The following is a 20,997-nucleotide window of genomic DNA, read 5'->3' as shown; positions in this document are numbered from 1 at the left end:
CCCCCACCGCACACCTCAGGAGCCCGCTGGCCCGGCCGGCTCCATTCCGCGGGGTCTTTGAGGCATGGAGGCATCAGGGCAGAGCCGGGGCCTCCCGGGGCAGCGTCGCTGAGCCAGGTTGGGTTTCCTGAAGCAGCCCTTTGTTTTGCCCCTCCCTGAGCCCTTGCCCTCTGCCCCCCAAAGCCTTCCCCGCGCCCCCCCCACCCCCCGCTCGGTCCGTGCCGCCACCGTTCCTGGCATGCCGGGGCTTGCTGCTCGCCTGGCGGGCCCTAGGAAGGCAAGCCTGGCCGCCTGGGGTGGGGGGGACCCGGTGAGAGGCCAGGGAGCCTGATCCCGAGGGGGGACCCGCCCCCCACTCCCACTGGGCAAGCCCAGCCCCCTCCCCCCAGCTGGAGGGAGGAGAAGCTGTGACTCAAGACTGCAAATGAGGCCAACCTTGCCAGATTGGCAGGGCAGCTGGAACTCTCCGGGCCAGGGGCCTCAAAGGTCGGAGCCCTCTAGGCCCCAGCTCAGGTTCCTTGCGGAGCCTTCCACCCCACAGAGGGTTAGGCCCTGCCCAGGACGCCAGAAATACCCTGCGCTTTCATGGGGGGCACAGGGAGTGGGTGCCAGCTTCACCCGTGCCCCTTGGCTTCTGGCCATCCAAATGGTGAGGCACTGCCATGCCCTGCTGAGGTGTCTTCAGCTGGGGAACCAGATTGCCAGGGCCTCAGGTCTACCCACTGGGGAGGGGGAAGAGCCCTTTACTTATTGCCGGAGGTGGAGGGGGTTCTATCAGGTGGGTAGGGGATCCAGAGGTCATGGCAGGGGGTTTCCAGGGGCAGCTCCCTAGATCAATTGTTTCCATTTTTTGACCACAGGGTAAAAGAGGGGCTTTGTGGCCCTGGCAGTGCCCTGGGCTTTGGGCTGAGTGTTTGCTCTGGGAGGCCAGAGGGAGCTGTGCCAGCCCTGGAGCACACAGCAGGCTCTGTTCTGGGGAGGGGGAGGGGGAGCAGAGCAGGGGTGGCTCCCTCCAGAGGCCTCCTCAGGCACCCTGTCACAGCGGTAAAGGATGGGGAACCAGGCCATGGAGGGGCAGGACTGGCCCTCCACCCACAGTGGAGCAGAGGCTCTTTCTGCCCCTTGCCTGGTCCAAGGTGTGAATGCAGCTGTGGGTGCACCTTAATATACTAATTAATCAGTGGGCTAAGCTCTGGGTGGGGGGGAGGTAAGGGGACAAATTGTTCTCTGGATCCCCGTCCCCAAGGAATTCAGATGCTTTTAGGGGGAGACACCCTGTACATACAACAATATTTACCAGATCCACATAAAGTCAGTGGGGAGGAAAGTATGAGCAATTCGGAGAGCTGAGGTGTGAAGGGAACTGAGTGTCTGAATGCAGGGGTGAAGGGGGAGGGCAGCCAGGAGGCCCAGACAGACCAAGGAGACAGCAGGGGCCCCGTGAGCAGGATGGTGGGTCATAGAGCAGGAAAGGTAGCCGACCCCAGGTTGGGGCGGTCTTAAATGCCAAGCAGGGGTTTGCATTCAGACCATTTAGATGACTGATGGGAGAGCATGCTAGAATGGTGATTCCTTTTGGGGTATGGAGGTCCAGGAAGCAGCCAGATGGGCCCAGAGTCAGGAAGATCCAGGTTCAGCTCTGGTCTCGGACACTTCCTAGCTGTGTGACCTTGGGCAAGTCACTTCTTCTCCAGTTGCCTGCCTAAAGGATCCACTAGAGAAAGAAATGGCCAACTGCTCCAGTATCCTTGCCAAGAAAACCCCATGAATAGCCGTGGTCCATGGGTCAGACATGACTGCGCAAGAGGTCTTTTCCAAATAAAAAATTCTGTAATTATCTTTAGCCCCAAGGCATAGCCTGGCCTTGGAGAACTCACTGCTCCTCTCTTAATTTCTGGGTTAGGAAGGTATTCCTGACCTCTCTGTCTCTCAAAAGGTGGGGCCTTATGAGGTAGTCCTGGGGATCCAGAGATCACTCTCAGGGGGGCCAAAAGAAACATGGCCAGGGGGCTTCTGGGGCTGCTCCCTAGATCAGTTGTTTCTGTTTTTTTGGCCACTGGTAAAAGGGGGACTTTGTGGCCCTCTTGGCCTAGTGAGTGGGCATTCCTCCCTGGAAATGCCCTGAGAGAGCAGGAATGCTCTCACTGGGGTCTGCAAGCCATCTTGGCTGCCTCTGCCCTGCCTTGGCCTGCTCCCCGGTGGGAGAGAATGGGATCTTGGCTCTCCATGATGCCCAGCCTGGGTTGGTTTGTAGGTGCAGTCACAGAATGCTTCCCCCTTCTGTCACTTGGGTGGCCGTGGACTTGGGGACAAACCCTCTGACTTCTGTCTTCTCATTCCTGCTCCGGTCCTGAGATAAATCAGGTTGTGTCCATCAGCGACCCCCGGCGCTGCCCACACCTAAGGAGATCTGTTCCTAGAACCCCCCAGCCTAGGGCCAGGGCAAGTCCTAAGGCCCTCCCTCCCCTTCTGTGCCTGCCCACTCAGGAACTGGGTTTCCTGAAGGCGACAGGCCTCTGCTAGAAGACAAAGAGCTGTCACTTTGTCCTGACTCTCAGACAGACAGGTTTCTCTGGTTTTCTATGACCTTGGTGTAGGAAAGAGGCCTGGCTGGGAGTGAAAGGACCTGGGTCCAGATCCCAGCCCTGCCACTTACTATACCAAGGTATGTGACCTCGGCCGAGTCATTTAACCCCCAGAAGTCTCAGTTTCTTTATCTGTAAAATGAGGAGGTTGGATTAGATCGCTCCAGAGGTCCCTGCTAGGTCTAAGTCTCCAGTGGCCTGGGATTCCATTCCATTGATGCACTTTCCGGGACCTGAATGAGGGCACAGGAGGTTCTCTTCTCGCCAAGCCCTTGGTCTTTGGTTTAGGGGCAGGCGTGCTCTGACTGGCCACTTTCTTGCTGCTTTTGTGCTCTGTTGTGGGCCTCGAGACTATGAGTGCCCCCAGACTGGAAAGATTCTCTTCCATCGAGGACTAAGGGTAGGGGCTGCCTGTGAGCCCAGGCCCCCAAACAGAAAGGAAATGGTGAACTCTGTCCTGGAGGGAGAAGTGATAAAGTACTGTTGGGTCTGGCATAGGGGCTAGAGACTCATCTCAGAGTCAGGAGGACTTGGGTTCAAAGTCTGCCTCTTACTCACAGTCTTGCTCTGGGTAAGTCACTTAATCTTTCTCAGCCTTATCTATAAAATGGGTTGTCATGATTTTGATCCATTATTATTTAGACTTTTCTAAGTATTTTTCACATCCATTTGTCATTTGGTAAATCTGTGAAATATGCAAGGTCAATGATATCCCATTTTACAAATGAAGAAACTGAAGACTGAGAAAGAGCTTAAATGACTTACCTGAGGTGATTTAGATAGGGAAATAACTTAGTGGGTAGGGGCCCTGGATTTTAGATAAGGAAGACCAGAGTTCAAATCCTGCCTTAGACATCTATAAGCTGTGTGAGAGCTTGGGCAAGTCACTTAACTTCTGTTTGCTTCAGTTTTCTCCTCTGTAAGACAGTGACTGTTATAAGGATCAAATGAGATCAATTTTTTAAAGATTTTTTCTTTATTTTATCCCAGTAACAAATTTCCACATAAGTTTTCCGAGGTTGTGATTCATTTTGTCTCCTTCCCTCCTCCCTCCCCCTCCCCTGAGTTGACAAGCAATTCTACTGGGTTATACATGTATTATCACTCAAATCCTATTTCCGTCTTAGTCCTTTTTGTAAGTGAATAATCTTATAAAACCAAAATCACAAATCATATACCCAAATAAACAAGTGATAAATTATGTGTTTTCTTCAGATAAAAACATACAAAGAGTACCATAAGGGCAGCTAGGTGGCTCAGTGGATAGAGCCAGGAGGTCCTGAGTTCAAATATGGCCTCAGACACTTCCTAGCTGTGTGACCCTGGGCAAGTCACTTAACCCCCATTGCCTAGCCCTTCCTGCTCTTCTGCCTTGCAACCAATATTTAGAATTGATTCTAAGACAGAAGGTAGGAGTTTAAAAAAAAGTATTGCAAAATCTAAAACATTATTATTATCAAGCTAGTGACATAGGCAAGCCTAGAACTCGGGTCTCTGTCCCTGGCACAGTATTTTTTCTTCTAAAATACTATCCTATTTCTCAGGGAATTTGTAGAGCTGCCATGGGGAAGATGGCACCCTCATTGGCAGAATTCTTGGTGCTGCTGAAACTAGTGACTCTCTGTGGATGTTTTGAGAGGGACTGGGAGACCTGTGGCTTAGGAAAGAGCCCTCTCTCTGTTGGGCCCTTTGGAAATGGGGGAGTTGGGGCCCTCTGGCCAGCTTCCCCCACCCCGCCCTGCCCTGCCATCTAATCCCTAGCCAGATCGTGTGACCTGGATGGCATTCCCCTTGCTGGAATCTGGCCCTTCTGACAGCAGCTGCTCCATCAGGGGAGCTGGGCACTGCCCCTGACTGCTCGTCCCTTCTACCTCCCCTCCCTCTCTTTCAGATTAAGGAGGAGACAACGTGGGAACTTGGAGTAACAGCTTCCGAAGGCCCCTGGTTACCATCTCGAGGCCCCAGGTACGTGGGGTGGTGATTGGAAGCAGAGTAAGGAATGGGGGAGAAGATGTGGATTTGGAACAGGGAGAATGGGGGGAGGGTTTGGGGTATGGAGAAGGCCTTCCTCCTTGTCTCTCTCTCTCTCTCACCATCCTGGTCACCCTCAGCTCCTCTAGCGTTGGGGCTAGGAACTTTTTATAGCCTAGAATGTGCGTCTCTGGCCAAATTTGCCCCTCCCTGGGGCAAGGCAGCACCCACTGACCGTGCCTGCCCTCTGCAGCTGCCTGGGAAGCCGCCACCATTCTGTGCTGCGGTGACACGATGGCTCCGGAGGATGACGCGGCCGGGGAGATCCCTGGGGGCAGTTTCTGGGAGGTGAGAGACTCCGGACGGTGGTTTGGAGCTCAGGGGGAGCGGGAGGGCATTGGTCCAATGGCGGTCTGAATTCTTAGGGTCAGGAAAGGAGGAGGAATCCCAGAGGCCCGGGGGTTGAATCTCCATTCTGGCCCTTTCTACCTGAGCTGTCTGGGGCGAGTCAGTTGACTTTCCCGGCCCTTGGTTTGCTTAATTGTGCAGAGAGGTCGGATTGGACCGGACAGGGCCCGAGGCGGCTCTCGACCTACCCTTTCCTCCTAAGCACAGCTTCTTGGGGCTTCTGACGTCGTCTCCCCCGGAGCGAGTCATGGCTCGAGGAGCTTTTGTGTCTAGTCCAAACAGGGTCTCTTCCTTCTCTAGGCTGGGAACTATAAACGGACGGTCCAGCGTGTGGAAGACGGCCATCGGCTCTGCGGGGACCTGGTCAGCTGTTTTCAGGAGCGAGCCCGGATCGAGAAGGCTTATGCCCAGCAGCTGGCTGACTGGGCCCGCAAGTGGAGAGGGGCCGTGGAGAAGGGTAGGAGGGCTCCTGCGCCCGCTCGATAAATGCTTGTGGGTGGGTCGATGGGCCCCTAGGGGCACAAGGAAGCCGGCAGCCCCTGAGCCGGCCTCCCTTCTCTGCAGGGCCTCAGTACGGCACCCTGGAGAAGGCCTGGCATGCCTTCCTGACGGCGGCAGAGAGGCTGAGTGCTCTGCACCTAGAGGTGCGAGATAAGCTGCACGGAGAGGACAGTGAGCGGGTTCGGGCCTGGCAGCGGGAAGCCTTCCACCGGCCTGTCCTAGGAGGCTTCCGGGAGAGTCGGGCGGCAGAAGACGGCTTCCGAAAAGCTCAGAAGCCCTGGGTGAAGAGGCTGAAGGAGGTGAGGCCGGAGGTGGTCTAGCTGGGCGGAGGGAGGCCAGCACCCTGGGAGAGCCGGCGGAGACGGGCAGAGTCTGGAGCTTCATGCCCACCCCATGCAGGCGGAGGCCTCCAAGAAGAGCTACCACTCGGCCCGGAAGGAGGAGAAAACGGCGCAGACCCGGGAGAGCCACGCCAGGGCTGACAATTCTGTGTCCCAGGACCAGCTGCGGAAGCTACAAGAGCGCGTGGAGCGTTGTGCCAAGGAGGCCGAGAAGGTACCCTCTGTCGGGGTCGTCCGGGGCCCAGCTCTCGGTCTGGGGAGGGCCCGAGCGGAACCCGTGCTTTTCTGACTGGTTTTTGTATCTTTATTAAAAACAAAGTCCACCTTACCTTCTAGCTTCGAATTAATACTAAGTATCAGTTCCAAGCAGAAAAGCAGTAAGGGTAGGCAGTGGGAGTGAAGTGACTTGTCCAGGGCCACACAGCTAAGGCAGTCCGAGGCCCGATTTGCGCCCAAAGGCCTCCCATCTCCAGGCCTGGCTCTGCATCCACCGAGTCGCCCAGCTGCCCCCTGGATCCCGGAAAGGGGGGCAGGGAGCTGTCCAGGGATCAGTCCAAAGAGACGAGATTCTACGGATGAAGTCTCGGGCCCTGGGGGGAAGGAGCCGAGGGGAGGTGGGCCCAGGCAGGGCCGCTGACTGGCTCCCTCCCGGCCTCCCAGACGAAAGGGCAGTATGAGCAGACGCTGGCGGAGCTTCACCGCTACACCCCCCGCTACATGGAGGACATGGAGCAAGTGTTCGAGGGCTGCCAGACGGCGGAGCGGCAGCGCCTTCTCTTCTTCAAAGACATGCTGCTGACTTTCCACCAGCATCTCGACCTCTCTGCCAATGACAGGTGCGGGACTCCATCTCACAGATGGGGAAACTGAGGCCCAGAGGGGGGAGGGGCCGTGCCCGAAGCCTCTGCTTGTCTGCCTTCCCATCCCCTCGGGGCCTCGTGGTAGAATGGGGTTGGGAGGCCTGGTGGGAGGGGGCGGGGCTTGGCATCTAGGCCATTTGGGGGGCATCCTGAGGGCTGTGACTTGGGCCCGCAGGTTCCAGCAGCTCCACCGGGACCTGCATCAGGGCATCCTGGCTGCCAACGACGAGGAGGACCTACGCTGGTGGCGCAGCACCCACGGGCCAGGCATGGCCATGAACTGGCCGCAGTTTGAGGTGGGCATGTCTCGGGTGCCGGGGCTGGACGGGCTCTCCTCCTCTTCTCCCCCGGAGGGACCCTGCCCAGAGGGCCTCCTGGCCCCAGGCTGGAGAGCCCCCTTCCCTTTGCCGCCCTGCAGGAGTGGTCTCTGGACACTCAGCGGACAATTAGCCGGAAGGAGAAGGGCAGCCGGAACCCAGATGAAGTGACGTTGACCAGCATCGTGCCCACGAGGGATGGCTCTTTGCCCGCCCAGCAGTCCCCGGCAACCTCGGGGTGAGAGGGCAGGGAGTGGGGGTGGGGGTGGGCCGGCCAGCCTTGGACCTGCACCCGTACTCGATGGAAAGCCAGTTCCCAGGGAGGGTGGACGATGCCATCGGCCCCGCTGGGCCCCTGCTGCGAGGTGGGGAGGCTGGCAGGGAACGTGTGGTTCCCGCTCCGATGGATGTGGCCCAGGGACAGGAGAAGCACCCTCGGGGAGGTGGGGAACGTTTTTCCCAAGGGAAAGGAGAGGCAGTGTGGTATGGTGGTTAGAGCTTGGGAAGAGTCCTGGGTTCAAATCTAGCCTCAGATACTTAGTCTCTGAGCCTGAGCAAATCATTTCCCTCTCTGGGCCTCTGTGGTGAATCCTGCAGTGCTTTAGGTGTCCAGGACTTCCTCCACGGCCTTCACTCCCTGATCCTTCCGAGGATTGGGCCAGGTGTAGAGGTGACCTGAAGCCTCTCTCTCTGCCCCCCAATCCTAGTAGCCTCCAGGGTTAGCCTCATGTGCTTCCTGTCCCCCTGCAGGAACGGGCAGGATGAAGAGTGGTCAGACGACGAGAGTCCCCGGAAGGGTGCCATGGGGATCCGGGTGCGGGCGCTGTACGATTACGCAGGCCAGGAAGCGGATGAGCTGAGTTTCAGAGCAGGTAGGATGATGCTTTCCCATTTCTTCAGCACCCCCCGCCCCCCACGCACCCCGGTACTGGTAAGGGGATGGAGAAAGGGAAAATGTCTGCCCCAAGACTCATCGAGCCCCTGGGGGGGAGAGATGAGCCGCTTGATGGCCTCCCCAGCCCCCTCCGCTGGCCCCCCAGCTCCCCGTTGGGCTTTTTTGCCCGCCTGGCCCCGGGGTGGAGTGGGGCTCTCAGGAAGGCTGCCAGGCGCATTACTCTGGGTTTCTGGCTAGATCAGGGGTTCTTTACTCTGGGATCTGAGAAATTCTTTTTAAAAAAAATATCTTGATAACTATTTCAGTGTGTTTCCTTAGTAATCCTCTGCATTTTATTTTATGCCTTTAAAGTCATTATTTTGAGAAGGGTCCGTAGGCTTTACCCGGGTGCCTACCCTGAAGCTGGGGTAGGACGGGGAGAGGCAGGAGGTCTGGGCGCAGCGATGCCCGGTGACGCCGTGATTTCTCTCCAGGTGAGGAGCTGCTAAAGATGAGCGACGAAGATGAACAGGGCTGGTGCCAGGGCCAGCTACAGAGTGGGCGCATTGGCCTGTACCCTGCGAACTATGTGGAGTGTGTCGGGGCCTGATGGCAGTCTCTGCCGTCTTCCCTCTCTGCCCACCCTGGATCAGAGCTCCCCCCCCCCCCCATGATCAACTATGGGGGCAGCTCCCAAAGCCCAAATCATCATCTTTCTCCTGTGTCAGGGAGCTGCGGCGTCCTGGTGGGAAGGGGGAGACTACTGGAGGGAAGGGTTCCAACCTGGGGCCGAGTAAGAGGCTCTGGGCCTCCCACCTTCTCCCTGTAGCTCTCAGAGCTGAGCCACCTGGGCCCAGGGGTTCCCTGTGCCAAGGGGGTGGGGTAGTTCTGGTGGCGTGGCCTTCCTCCCCTTTAACTATGGCTTGTTCCTAATGTGCATTAAACCTGAGAAACAACTGAGGTAGAAGTCATCGACTAGCTTCCTTCTGCCCAGCCCTTGTCCCCATGGGATCTGAGCATTCCTGGACTGGCACCAGAGGGTGGATGGCACCCAGGATGAGCCAGAGCTCAGAGGGGAGGGGGAAGACTGGGGGGCCTCTCTGGAGTCTTTGAAGGCAGGATTACAGCCCCAGAGCAAGATGTAGGGGGACCTCTGAGGTCCTCTAGGGCAGGTGTGTCACTGCCTGCAACTTGGTGCCTGCTGGACAAGATTAAGCTGCAACTGGGCAATGTTTTAACAAAATAAATAAAAATACAACATAGATAATGTTAATTTTGGGCAGCTGAGTGGGTGGCACCATGCATAGAATGTGCCATGCCTGAAGTCGAGAAGATCAAGTTCACATCTGGCTTCAAACACTAGCTGTGTGACCCTGGGCAAGTCACTGAACCCTATTGGCCTCAGTTTCCTCACTGTAATATAAGCTGTTCCAGGAGAATCTTTGCCAAGGGAGGTCATGAAGAGTCAGACACAACTGAACTACCGAAATGTTCGTTTGTGGTTTTCTAAGTCTGTGCAACTGCAAGGATCCCTTTTGGAGTGGGACCCCCTGCTCTGGTGTACCCCCACAGCCTGCAGTGAGACATAAAGAATACATGTCTCAGATCACCTGGTGACTAAGAGGCAGCGGCAGGATTCAAACCCAAATCCCTGTAACGCTGCCTCAGAGAATGTTGTTTAGTCATGTCTGGCTCTTTGTGTCCCCACTGGGGTGGTGGTTTGCCGGTTCCTTCTCCAGCTCATTTAACAGATGAGAAAAGTGAGGTAGACAAAGAGTTCAGTGACTCATTTGAGGTCATCCAGCTAAGTGTCTGAGGCTGGATTTGAACTTGGGTCTTGCCAACCGTAGGCTTGGTGTTCTATCCATTACGCCATGACCCCATAGAACATTAGAAGTCATTTTATCCAACCCTCTCATACAGATGAACTCTTGGGCCTCTTCACTCTCTAATCTAGGCCTAGAACAACAGGCCAGAGCCCATAGGGATTCCAATCCAGTGTTCTTCCCACTTGCCCATACTGTTTCCTCATAGAATATTAGAAGCCAAACAGACCTTTGGAGATCATCTGGCCTTCTTACCTAGCTTGATGGTTGTGTAATATGTTGGAGAGAGCATGGATTGCAGTGAGAGGAGAGGGGGGGGGGCGCCTTGGAAAAACTCCATAAGTTTTCTCGCTGCCAGTTTCTACATCTGTAAAATGATGGGGTTAGATGCAGTGACCTTTGAAGTTCTTGGACCCCAAGATTGCCCAAAGTTACCCAGCCAGTTTGTGGAAGACCCAGGCCTGGAAACAAGAATCCTGAGCTCAGAGCCTAGGCCTTCAGTTTCTTGGATTCCTAAGAATCACAACACCTGGAACTCTCCAGAGGAGAACTCATCAAGGCTAATCCCTCCATTTTACAAATGAGAAGACTGAAGCTGAGAAGTGATTGATTTGCCAGAGTTCTTTGACTCCAAATCTAGGGCCTTTCCCTGAAGCACCCAAGTTGCCTTTTACCATAAAAGTAAAGGGTTGGATTACAAAGTCCTTTCTAGTTCTAAATGAGGGGTGAAAGTCTTCCCCTCAGGGAGAGTTTGGAGTTACTAAAGGCTGTATAAAACTTGGTCCTAAAGCCCTAGTACTTTCTTTGGGATCCCTGAGGCTCTGGTGGGCCCTCAGCCTCTGAGGAGTGACCTAACTGAAGGGAAGAAGGCTGAACTTCAGAAGTCCTAGGGGACGTGGGCCCTAGGTTTTCTGTTCTGAGGGGTGTATCCCAAGAAGATCACTAATCTTGGGCAGACTGGTAGATCACCTAGAGAAAATAGAAATAATTTAGTCTGGAGAAGATTTAGAGGTGATAAGATTGCTTTGGGGCCTCAGTTTCCTTATCTATTAGTCAATAAATATAGCAAAGGACAGTTCCTGCCCTCCAAGAACTCAGTCTAATGAAGGAGACAACAAATATTGGTAAATAAGCTCTATACAGAGTAAATAAGAAATAACAAAGGGTAGGCATCAGAATTGAGAGGGGTTGGGGAAGGCTACTGGTAGAAGATGGGATTTTTGTTGGAATTGAAAGGAAGCCAGAGAGGTCTATAAGCCAAGATGAGGGAGAGCAGTCCAGGCCTGGGGAACAGCCAGAGGGAATGCCCAGAGTGGAAAGATGGAGGGTCCTGCAAATGAACAGCTGGGAAGCCAGGGTCCCCCATTGGAAGAGTAGGTGTCGGAGAGTAACTTATAAGAAGACTAGAAAGGCAGGAGGGGGCAGGTTACAAAGGGCCTTGATGCCAAACAGCATTTTGTATTTGCTCCTAGAGGTGATAGGAAGCCATAAGAATTTACTGAGTAGAGGAGTGACATGATTAGACCTATACTTTAAGAAGAAAATCACCAGCAGCTGAATGGAAGATGGATTAGGAGAGACTCATGCGGACAGACCCACAAGAAGCTGTCGCAGTTGTCCAAGTGTAGGGGTTGGGTCCTGTTGGATATGGCAAAGGTTAAATCCACAAATCTTGGCAACAGATTAGAATGGGAGAGGGGGAGTGAGAGATAGATGTGTAGGTGGAAATTTGCTGCACCTGATCTGCAATGCCCAGCATGACGTCATAGAGAGGACGTAATTAAAAAGGATGCTGGGCAATGCAGCTCAGGTGCAGCAAATTTCCACCTACACATAAGAGAAGAGTCCAGGCCGAGTCCTAGGTTTCAAGCCTGGAGGACTGGGAAGATGGTGTTGTCCTCCACAGTAATAGGGAAGGGGGTTTAGGGGGAAAGATGATTTAGATTTGGACTTACTGAATTTAAGACACCTACTTGCTTATCCAATTTGAGATGTCTGAAAGGTGACTGGAGATGCAAGGTTAGAGATCTACAAAGCCTTTGGGGCAGGAAAGACAGATTTGGTAATTAAATCCTTGGGAGCTGATGAGATTACCAAAGGAGAAGCCTAGTAGAGATGATAAGACCTAAAGGAACACCTGGGGTTAGAAAACAGGAGGGAGCTCCAGCACAGATGATGGAGAAGTGGTCAGACATAGGAGGAGAACCAGGACAGACCAGAGTCCTGAAAACCTAGAGAGAAGAGAGTATCCAGGAGGTGGAGGTGATCACCAATGGCCCAGACTGCACTCGGGTCCAGGACAACGAGGGCTGAGAAACCTAAGAGATAGCTGGTAGCTGCGAAGGAAGCAGTTTCGGTGGAATGATGATTCAAAAGCTTAGTGTAGGAGGTTAAGTGAGAGGAGAGAAACAAGGTAAAATCAGGGGTGAGAGATGACTTCCAAGGTCCTTTTGGGGATCCTCCCCCCTTCCCCCCCCCCCGTAGGATCATAGAAGGGGAGGGTCTGGTCACAGAGGGTGCCAGTCTGTGCTCCTTAGAAGAGGAGCAAAGGGTGGAAGTAGCAAAGGTAGATTTAAGATGTTAACAAGGGAAGCTGTCCAGGTCACCGGTAAAGCAAAGGCTTGCTGAAACCCACTTTTACTGCTGATTATTAAATCCCCACCGAGAGACACTGCACCTCGGAAATTGTCTGGAGAAAATGTCAATAATGCAGATTAAACTTAAAAGCGTATTCTGCATACATTTCTCCCCTGAAGAGCCTCTGGTTAAACATTTACCAACACATTCCTGATTGGAAGTTGGTAAGTTTCCCGTTATTGGAGTTATTCGACCGGCGCTGCTCTCCTAGAAGCTGACCCCAAGGTTCCTTCCAGCCCTGGATGGGAGATTGCAGAGGAGTTAGGGAACGTGCCCCCCCTACCGGCCCTGAAGGCTGCGTCCCCAGCTCATGAGACTCTTGGCCGATTCGAAGACTACAGACCTGGCCCCGCCTCCCGGGGGTGTCCTTAGGCAACAAATCCCGTCTTTCGTCCATTTCTGTCTGCGGTCGCGGTTTGGACCCAGCTAGGACCCGTCATCCCCCGCTCCCGTACAGACCTCGGATTGGCCGTGGCCGGGAGACTCGTCATTTCTGCCATAGGCTGCGGGGGAGCTACTGAGCCGGCTTGTCGGGGTCCGTCCTTACTCTCGCGATATTGATTGGTTCAAAGAGAAACACGTCATCCCGCCCCATCCCTCCAGACCGGCTGCCGATTGGATTGAATCTGACCACGCCCTCTGACCCTCCTCCCTTTGGGCCGATTGGCCCTCGGTAGACCCGGTCGGTCGCGGTTGTATCTGGGAAGGAGAGAAAATGGCGGCGGAGCCGAGCAAGACCGAGATTCAGACTCTATTCAAGAGGCTCCGCGCGGTGCCGACCAACAAGGTGCGGGCCTGGGGCCTCGGGGGTGTGCGGGGAGGGGGCGGCGGCATGGCCACCGAGGCCTTCGCTCTCTCCGCGCTTGGGCCCTGGCCTCGATGCCCCCCTGAGCTCGCGGCCAACCGTCCGGGGGGGCCTCCGCCCCGCCCCTCTGCTTCTCTAGGCGTGCTTCGACTGCGGCGCCAAGAACCCGAGCTGGGCCAGCATCACGTACGGCGTGTTCCTGTGCATCGACTGCTCCGGCGTGCACCGCTCTCTCGGCGTGCACCTCAGTTTCATCAGGTGGGTCCGGGCCCGGGGGCCAGTCTGACCGTTTGGGGGCGCGGGGCTGCGGGGGTGGGGAGGGACCGACCACCCGGAGCACCCAAGGGAAGTGACCCACAGGCCTTCTTCTGGGCAGGTCCACAGAATTGGATTCCAACTGGAACTGGTTCCAACTGCGGTGTATGCAGGTCGGGGGCAACGCCAACGCGGTAAGGCTCCTCCTCTCTGTTGTCACTTGTCCTTTGTCTGGAGTAACGGAATGCCCTCCTTGGGGGCACCTCCAAGTCCCTTTGCGCTGACCATCTGTGGTTATCCATACTGCCAAAGGGGTAGGCACAGGGAGACCAGTTTAGAATTAGCCCCATACTTTGGTCCATATTGGCACCACCAGAGTCCTTTTGGCCCAGGGAGGTGGACAATCTCTTGTCAATGTCTTGATCGTTGTTCTCACCCGCCCTTTTACTAGTCATCCCAGAAGGTGGGAAATGAGCATTATCCATTATATTGCTTTCGAGGAGGAATTGAATCTTCACATAAAGGAGGTTCGGCTGCCTGCTTTAGCCTAGATAAGGGGTCGGCAACGTATGGCTCTTTCTGCAGGAGCCATAAAGTCATTTTTTTTTTCAGGTGCTGTTACAGGAGCACACACTGTGAGCACTGTATGGCTCTCACAAAGTTACATTTTTAAAAATGTGGCGTTTATGGCTCTCATGGCCAAAAAGGTTGCCGACCCCTGCTCTAGATGGTGGCCATGGCTTGTGGGGGAGGGGCATGCCTGCAAGCACAGGTGAGGGGTATTTGTGCTTTGGCTTGTGGCATGATTTTCTGGCTCTCCTCTTCTCCTCCCAGACGGCTTTCTTCCGCCAACACGGCTGTGCCACCAATGATGCCAATAGCAAATATAACAGCCGGGCAGCCCAGACCTATCGGGAGAAAATCCGGCAGCTGGGGAGTGCTGCCCTTGCCAAGTATGGCACTGATGTAAGTGCTGGTCTTGGGTGGGTAGAGGGCAGGAAGGAGCACTGAGCCCAGGGCCCCAAAGGTATTGGTTCTCTCTCTTCTAGCTTTGGATAGACAATATGAACAGTGCCCCTGGCCATTCCCCGGAAAAGAAAGACTCAGATTTCTTCACAGAACATACCCAGGTGAGTACTAATATGGGGAGGGAGACATTTACCCCATTGAGCCTGCTCAGATCTGGAGCTTTCATAGAGTAGTCACAGTGGCTCCATTTTCCTTTAATGCAGTGCTAAGGACAAGGAGAGCCTTGTGTCTCAGTAGACTGACTTGAGCAGTTCAGTTGTTTAGTCTTCTTGGGTACATTCTCCTTGCTATGGCTATAGGCTCAGTGTGAAGCCTTCATGATTTATTTTGTCTTCTTCAAGGGTGAGCCCCAGCAATGACTTTAGCCCCTGTAGGAAGGTGCTCTTGGATATCCTAAGTGTAGAGCTGTTTCAAGGGGATATTTCCTGTGCCTGGTTTCTTATGAGGAAGAAGCGGGTTATAAGATCTGGAAATGATCCTATACATTTTCTAGTCCTGTGTCTTTTTACATGTAAGAAAGTCAAGGCCCAAAAGCATTGAGCAACTTGCCTACAGTCATATGGCTAGTGAGAGGTAGAAATGGGATTTGAAATTGGGTCTTCTATTTCCCTTAATCCTAGTGCTGATGTCTGTTAAAAGTTCTTTGGCCCCATTCCTCCTACTGTGAATAGGACAGTGGAAAAGGCAGTGTATTTTGGAGTGACAATAAGTTCAAGTCCCAGCTCTGCCACATTGGGCAAGTCAGTTTTACTATTTCCAGATCCGAGTTCCCTCATCTATAAAAGAAGTGGATTAAACTAGAAGGCCTCCAAAGTATTGTCAGTTCTGAATCTATGATGCCATGATCCTTTCAGGGAAGTGAACTCTTTGCTCTTAGGAGCCATGAAGGTGGTTGCAAAACAGGTTTTCTTGCCTCCTTCCACAAATTATAATCCTTGGCACAGTTTTCCTGAGGAACCTTAGATCAGGGCTTTGAACCTCGGAAGGCCTCAAAAGTTAATTGCCAGGCCTTGCAAAGCTTGTGTGACTAGGCCTTCCTTTCAGCCTTCGGCCTGGGATGTGCCAGCCTCTGAGCCTCAAGCCCCTGAACAACCGCCATCCCAACCCATGGAGAGCAGTGTCCCCGAACGTGAGTGCAGCGATCGTGTATCCTTAATGCCCCTGAGGAATGTAAAGGCTCTCTCTGTACCCCACCTTTGGAAGTAGGAAAAGGGGCTAGGGGTCAGCAAAGGTGGAGGTGGAAGGGGATCCTGAGCTAAGCAAGGTCCCTGGCGGGGAGGTATTGTCTCCTTTGGTTGGCAGTCTCTAGTAATATGTCTTTTAAAAGTCATGGGGATCCTAATTTGTTTTTTCCTTTAGTAGTAACTTGGGCCAAGCAGCAGCCTACATGTAAGGGTAGAGAAGAGGCTGCATGAGTAAGTGTCAAATTTATGTCTTTGTGTTCACAGAGCCTAAGCAGGGCCCCACAGCTGATCTGCTCAGTACTTCTCCCAAAACTTCCCTAGGTGAGTGAGCCCCTTTTGTGGGCATGGGGGCACAAAAGGCCAAGATTCAGGTTCTCTTCTGTGGTCTCAAGCTGAGGAAAACAGAGCATCTGGACCTTTTTAAGGACTGACTTGGATATGACTGAGGTTAGGGTAATAGCCTTTGTTGAGAGGATCTCTGAGCCAGCCTGTCCTAGGTCCTGAGGACTGGTGTGCACCTGATCCTTTGAGTTCTGCCCTTGTGGGGTGTGGGAAGTAGGCATTGGAAAAGTATATATTTCAATCAGTAACATCCAGATTTTCTGACTTTGAAGTCCCATTTTAGTTTTTTTGACTGTACTGCCTCTTAACCATTTCTGGAGGCTGAGGATACTTATGGTTTCCCTTGGAACCTTTGAGAATCCATGGCCCCCCTTCCTGGTCTATGGCTTCTTTTCTCTATGAGCCAGTCAGTTCTACTGCCAAGAGGGTAGAAGGGGTTATCTCATGTTAGCTGATGAGTATCATCTGTAGGATACCCTAAAAGCCCACCTTCTCTCAAGTTCTTGGGTTTCCTTAGATTGATCTGATTGGAGAAGACCTTATTTTGTGTGTGGGGGCTTTTACAAGTCCTAGCATATTCTGCAGACACTTTGTGAGGAGGAAGGCAAGGACTCCATTAAATTAAGCTGATGGATTCAGGAATGGGATCTCCACCCATCCATTCAAAGCTAGGTCCCTAGTCTTGTCACGGCCTGTTTGGGGGTACTTTAGTGCAGGCCTCTCTCTCAAGGTGGAAACCCTGATATGGCCCCTGCGTTAGCTTCTCCTCTGTCTTTCTCCCAGAGTCCATGTTTCTGTCAGCCCAAGGGTCTGTTCCTGCCAGAGGTAATGGCTACACGGGAACTTGTCTCTCCCCCTGCATTCTAGCTTCCTGCCTCAGGGAGCTGAGGATGGTGTTGGTGCCTGGCCCTGGCCTAGCTCCTCTTAGCACTGGTTCAGGGCCTATGACTGCCTGGGGCACAGTAGAACTAGGTAGAGGGGCTGGCCTGGGTCCTTCATCCTGTTTGAAGATGCTGGGAGTTGGTAACCTTCAGTTGCCTCCCTCCGCATGGGCTGGCCTTAGTGCTGTTTGTTGTTCGGAGTGTCTGGGGGGGGCAGCTTTTGCCTTTCCTCCCCCAAGCTGCCCATTCTAAAAGCCTTTGCTGTGAAGTTGCATGCCCTGGGCTGAGCCTGACCAGCTTTGCCTCCGTGTCTGATCTGCCTTCCCAATTTCTTGTGGCAGAGTTGAAATCCTCAATTATCGGCAAGAAGAAGCCAGCAGCAGCCAAGAAAGGGGTAGGTCCCTCAGTCTCAGAAAGTGACTGTTGGCTCCCCATTGTGGAGATGGCAAGGCACCCTGGTTGCAGGGGAAGTGGGTGGCTTCCTGCCCGTCAGGCCCCAGGTCACCTTAGACTCTCTTCTAGTTGGGTGCCAAGAAGGGGCTGGGTGCCCAGAAGGTAAGCAGCCAGAGCTTCAGTGAGATTGAGCGACAGGCCCAGGTGGCCGAGAAGCTTCGGGAGCAGCAGGCGGCCGAGGCCAAGAAGCAGGCGGAAGAGTCAGTGTGAGTGCCCCTGGGGGCCTGGTGGAGCTTGGCTTGGCTCTGCTCTGCTCGGGGCCCTTCCCTATGATCCCCTCTGGAGCCATAGATGGAGCCCTGCTGCCCTTTCTCTTTCCCTTCTGAGAACTGGGGTTGGTGAGGGCAGCAGTGAGTGGCCAGGATGGTTACTGAACTGGCCTTCCTCTCCCAGGGTCACTTCCATGCGCCTGGCCTACCAGGAGTTGCAGATTGACCGCAAGAAAGAGGAAAAGAAGCTACAGAGCTTGGAGGGACAGAAGCGGGAGCAGGCGGAGCGGCTGGGCATGGGCCTGGTGTCCCGAAGGTGGGGCTCCCCTGTGGAGAGGAATCGTTAAAGGGAGGAGGCCCCTGTGGCCTGGGAAGGGGCCCAGCAGAGGCTTTATACCTGAACTACTTGGGTGACCCTGAGCGAGTCCCCTTTGTAACCTTAGTTTCCCTAGCTGCTGGATGGAGGGGAGTGGACCAGAGCCGGTGCCGGTTGCTATAGAGTGGGTTAGCACATGTCCACACCTAGAGTGAAGCTAGGCGAGTGAGGACATCAGTCAAGGTGCAGCAGCGGCTGCACTCCATGCTGAGCTGGAGGGGCCAGGCAGTGACACCCCCTCTGCCCCCAAAGGAAGCTAAGGCCTCGGATGGGGAATGTTGAAGGGAGTCGGTCCGTCCTGGCGCTGACCCTTTGCTCCTCTGCTTCTGTCCACAGCTCTGTCTCCCACTCGGTCCTGTCAGAGATGCAGGTGATCGAGCAGGAAACACCAGTGAGTGCCAAGTCCTCCCGCTCACAGCTGGACCTCTTTGATGACACTGGTAGCTTTGCTTCTGGCCCCCCTAAGTAAGATCACTTGTAGAGGGGTGACGCGGCACCCTCCTGGGCCTGCGCCACAGGCCATGCTGAGGCCTCTGCTTTCTTCCCAGATACAAGGATAACCCCTTCTCCCTGGGGGATGGCTTTGCTTCCCGATGGGACACAGATGCCTCATGGAGTGTGGACAGGCTGGAGGAAAAGGAGCCAGAGGTGACCATCTCCAGCATCCGGCCCATCTCAGAAAGGTACAGTGATCTCTTGGGCTTCGGGGAGGAAAATCTGGACTCCTGGAGTCTGTTACCCATCAGTTGGGAGCAGTCAACCTGCAGGCCTGAGCCCTGCCTCGGTGGAGGGATCCAGAAGGGCCTTGTTCTTGGTTCCTGGCCTGGCAGGGAATTGTGCCCCCCTGGTGGGGCCCACCTTCTTCTGCTTTCTTCAGGAGACCTCAGGGGCATCCTTTCTGTCTCCCCCAGACCCACAAACCGCAGAGAGGTCGAGAGCCGGCCATCGGCCGTGGAATCCAACGAAGCCCGTCAGAAGTTTGCTGGAGCCAAAGCCATCTCATCAGACATGTTCTTTGGGAGGGAAATAGATGCCGAGGTGTGTGAGCTGAGGGTCGGGGCCAAGTCCTGGCCGCATCCTCTGGGCCTTCGGTTGTGCTCATCCGTCTTTTTCCCTCCCACAGTATGAAGCCCGGTCTCGGCTGCAGCAGCTCTCGGGCAGCAGCGCCATCAGTTCTGCAGACCTCTTCGGGGAGGCGGATGGAGCCCATGGAGCAGGTAGGCTCCCGCCAGCAAGGAAGGGCAGCCGCCCAGTGACCTCCCGGGGTCCAGCTGGAGCTGGGGGCCGCTCCGCTGCTCCCTGAGCCCCTGCTTGCTTCCCACAGGAGGGGTGTCTCTGGGGAATGTGCTCCCTGCGGCCGACATCGCCCAGTTCAAACAAGGAGTCAAGTCTGTGGCTGGCAAGATGGCTGTCCTGGCCAACGGGGTGATGAATTCTCTGCAGGTGAGCTCCAGGGCCGGGCTCCCGGGCCTGCTCGCTGTCTCGGCTGGGCCGAGAAAGCTGCATTGCCCAGCAGCCTGCCCGCTCACTTCCTGGTCCTCCTCCTGTCCAGCCTGGATGCCCTTGGAGGCTTTCTCCTCTGGATGAGCTGAGGTCGGGTCTGGCCTGAGGGGGCAACCCGGGAGGTGGCCTCCCTCCACCTCTGTCCTGCCCCAGGTGCTGTCCCTGGGGCACCCCTGAGCCACTGCTTTCTCTTACCAGGATCGCTATGGCTCCTACTGACCCCGGGTGGCTCATGGCGGCGGCAGCAACAGCAAGAGAAACCTGTGTTCCCTGGAGTGGGGCCTCTAGCCCCCCCGAGTTGTGGGGGATGTGTGTGCGTGTGTGCCTGTTCCCGAGGGGTGGCCCTGGGAATGCAGGATGAAGGGGATGGTCTCCCCCTGGCCCCTTCTCCCTCCAGCCCTCTCAGAGCCTCACCTCCTGGGGGCCAGCTCAGTGTCCCCCTTCCCCCGCACTGCAGCTGTTGCCCCCCCGTGACCTGCTGTGCTGGGGAGGATTTTCTTGTGTCTCCCAGAGCCGGGCTGACCCCCCTCTCCCTCCTGCCCCCTCCACCCTGAGGAAGGGAAGGTGCAAAGGCCCCGAGGCCTTTTTGAGAACGCAGGCTGTGTCCCTTTGGGCAGAGCTGCTCTCCTTGGGGCCAGAGGGATGCTGGTGAGAGGCAGGCTGGGCTGGACAGAGGCCCCAGCAAGTGCCAGCCTCGAGGAGATGGGCTGACCCCCAAGCGGCGGGAGGGCAGAGACCTTACTTTGAGCCTTCCATAAAGGGCTAGAACCCAATCCCGTTATCTTGAGTACTCAGGTGGAGGCTCCCGGGATGCCTCTCCTGTGCCCATGCCACCCCGATTTGCACTAATCACTTCTGCCTTTGCGGGGGGAGGCTTGGCCTGTCACAGCTCTCCCCTCCTGGGCTGGGGTGTGCAGGGGCAGCAGGTCCTCCTGCTTCCCCCACCTCCAGCCCAGGAAGTGGCCAGGCAAGTGCCACGGCCTTTGGAAGCCATGAAGCCCCACCACAGAGCCGCTTCTTGGTTCCTGTCCACTTTTCTGAGCTGTGGCCGGAGGGGCTGGGACAGGTGCCTCCTGGGATCCGGGGCTTGGCGGGAAGCGTGAGCTTCCCCCCAGGCCTGGCCAGATGCTGGGAGTGGAGGGACAGCGTCGGGGAAGGGAAATGAGGTCTTGGGGTGCCAGCTGGGCTTTCCCCCCTCAGGGGACAGGAGGCTGCTGTTCTCCCCAGTGGGCCCTGTCCTGGGACTGCTGGGCCTGGCCATGGAGGGCCATGGTGCTGCTTGGCACCATGGGACACTCCTCTTCCCGCCTTCCTCCAAAGGGACATGACTTGCTTTATGGACTGTTTGTATTATTTGGAAAAAAGTGGTGTCAATAAAAGCCAAGCTGGGCCCCGGGCCCCTCTTTGGGCTGAACTGAAGCAACGTCACCGAGTCCTATCTCCCTGCCCTCGCCCCCCACCCCTGCCCCCTGGGGCGCCACCAGTGCCTCACTCTCTGGACTCCCAGCGACATGAGTAGGGCATCTGTGTAGAAGAGGCCGAGGGCAAGCTCTCCAGGGCCTCCAGCTTGTCGCTCCTCCGAAAGCCGAAAGCCACTGCCTGATGGGACCTGTGCTTCTGGGAGGTTCTGTGCAGCCTCG

The 20,997-nt window shown here is 55.3% G+C and overlaps 2 protein-coding genes across 5 annotated transcripts in view; both read left to right on the top strand.

Moving 5' to 3' along the window:
* Positions 1-8,817, top strand: part of PACSIN3 (protein kinase C and casein kinase substrate in neurons 3) — a 13,896-nt gene extending 5,079 nt beyond the window's left edge. The window contains exons 1-11 of one of the 2 annotated variants that reach the window (XM_044682225.1): positions 99-117; positions 4,477-4,550; positions 4,810-4,904; positions 5,265-5,421; positions 5,529-5,764; positions 5,865-6,020; positions 6,467-6,642; positions 6,842-6,962; positions 7,085-7,221; positions 7,734-7,855; positions 8,352-8,817. In XM_044682225.1, the coding sequence (XP_044538160.1) occupies positions 4,851-4,904; positions 5,265-5,421; positions 5,529-5,764; positions 5,865-6,020; positions 6,467-6,642; positions 6,842-6,962; positions 7,085-7,221; positions 7,734-7,855; positions 8,352-8,467 (1,275 nt within the window). In that variant the 5' untranslated portion in view covers positions 99-117; positions 4,477-4,550; positions 4,810-4,850 and the 3' untranslated portion in view covers positions 8,468-8,817. Of the gene's footprint in view, positions 1-98; positions 118-4,476; positions 4,551-4,809; positions 4,905-5,264; positions 5,422-5,528; positions 5,765-5,864; positions 6,021-6,466; positions 6,643-6,841; positions 6,963-7,084; positions 7,222-7,733; positions 7,856-8,351 lie in introns of those variants that run through there. The other variant, XM_044682224.1, reaches the window with a different exon arrangement.
* Positions 8,818-13,026: 4,209 nt separating this feature from the next.
* ARFGAP2 (ADP ribosylation factor GTPase activating protein 2) lies at positions 13,027-20,776 on the top strand. Of its 3 annotated transcripts, XM_044681234.1 has the most exons (17): positions 13,027-13,107; positions 13,265-13,383; positions 13,502-13,574; positions 14,215-14,346; positions 14,430-14,510; positions 15,454-15,538; positions 15,858-15,914; positions 16,719-16,760; positions 17,158-17,210; positions 17,339-17,475; positions 17,663-17,794; positions 18,191-18,319; positions 18,403-18,537; positions 18,766-18,892; positions 18,978-19,071; positions 19,179-19,297; positions 19,556-20,776. In XM_044681234.1, exons 1-17 carry the CDS (start codon positions 13,036-13,038, stop codon positions 19,574-19,576), a joined length of 1,608 nt encoding a protein of 535 aa, XP_044537169.1. In that variant the 5' UTR covers positions 13,027-13,035; the 3' UTR covers positions 19,577-20,776. The 3 variants fall into 3 exon arrangements, with proteins under 3 accessions (XP_044537169.1, XP_044537170.1, XP_044537171.1); XM_044681235.1 differs by lacking the exon at positions 16,719-16,760; XM_044681236.1 differs by lacking the exons at positions 14,430-14,510; positions 16,719-16,760.
* Positions 20,777-20,997: the final 221 nt, after the last annotated feature.

This window comes from Gracilinanus agilis, chromosome 6, assembly GCF_016433145.1.
Source record: "Gracilinanus agilis isolate LMUSP501 chromosome 6, AgileGrace, whole genome shotgun sequence".
Taxonomy (NCBI): Eukaryota; Metazoa; Chordata; class Mammalia; order Didelphimorphia; family Didelphidae; genus Gracilinanus; species Gracilinanus agilis.
This window is presented reverse-complemented; position numbering and strand designations above follow the sequence as displayed.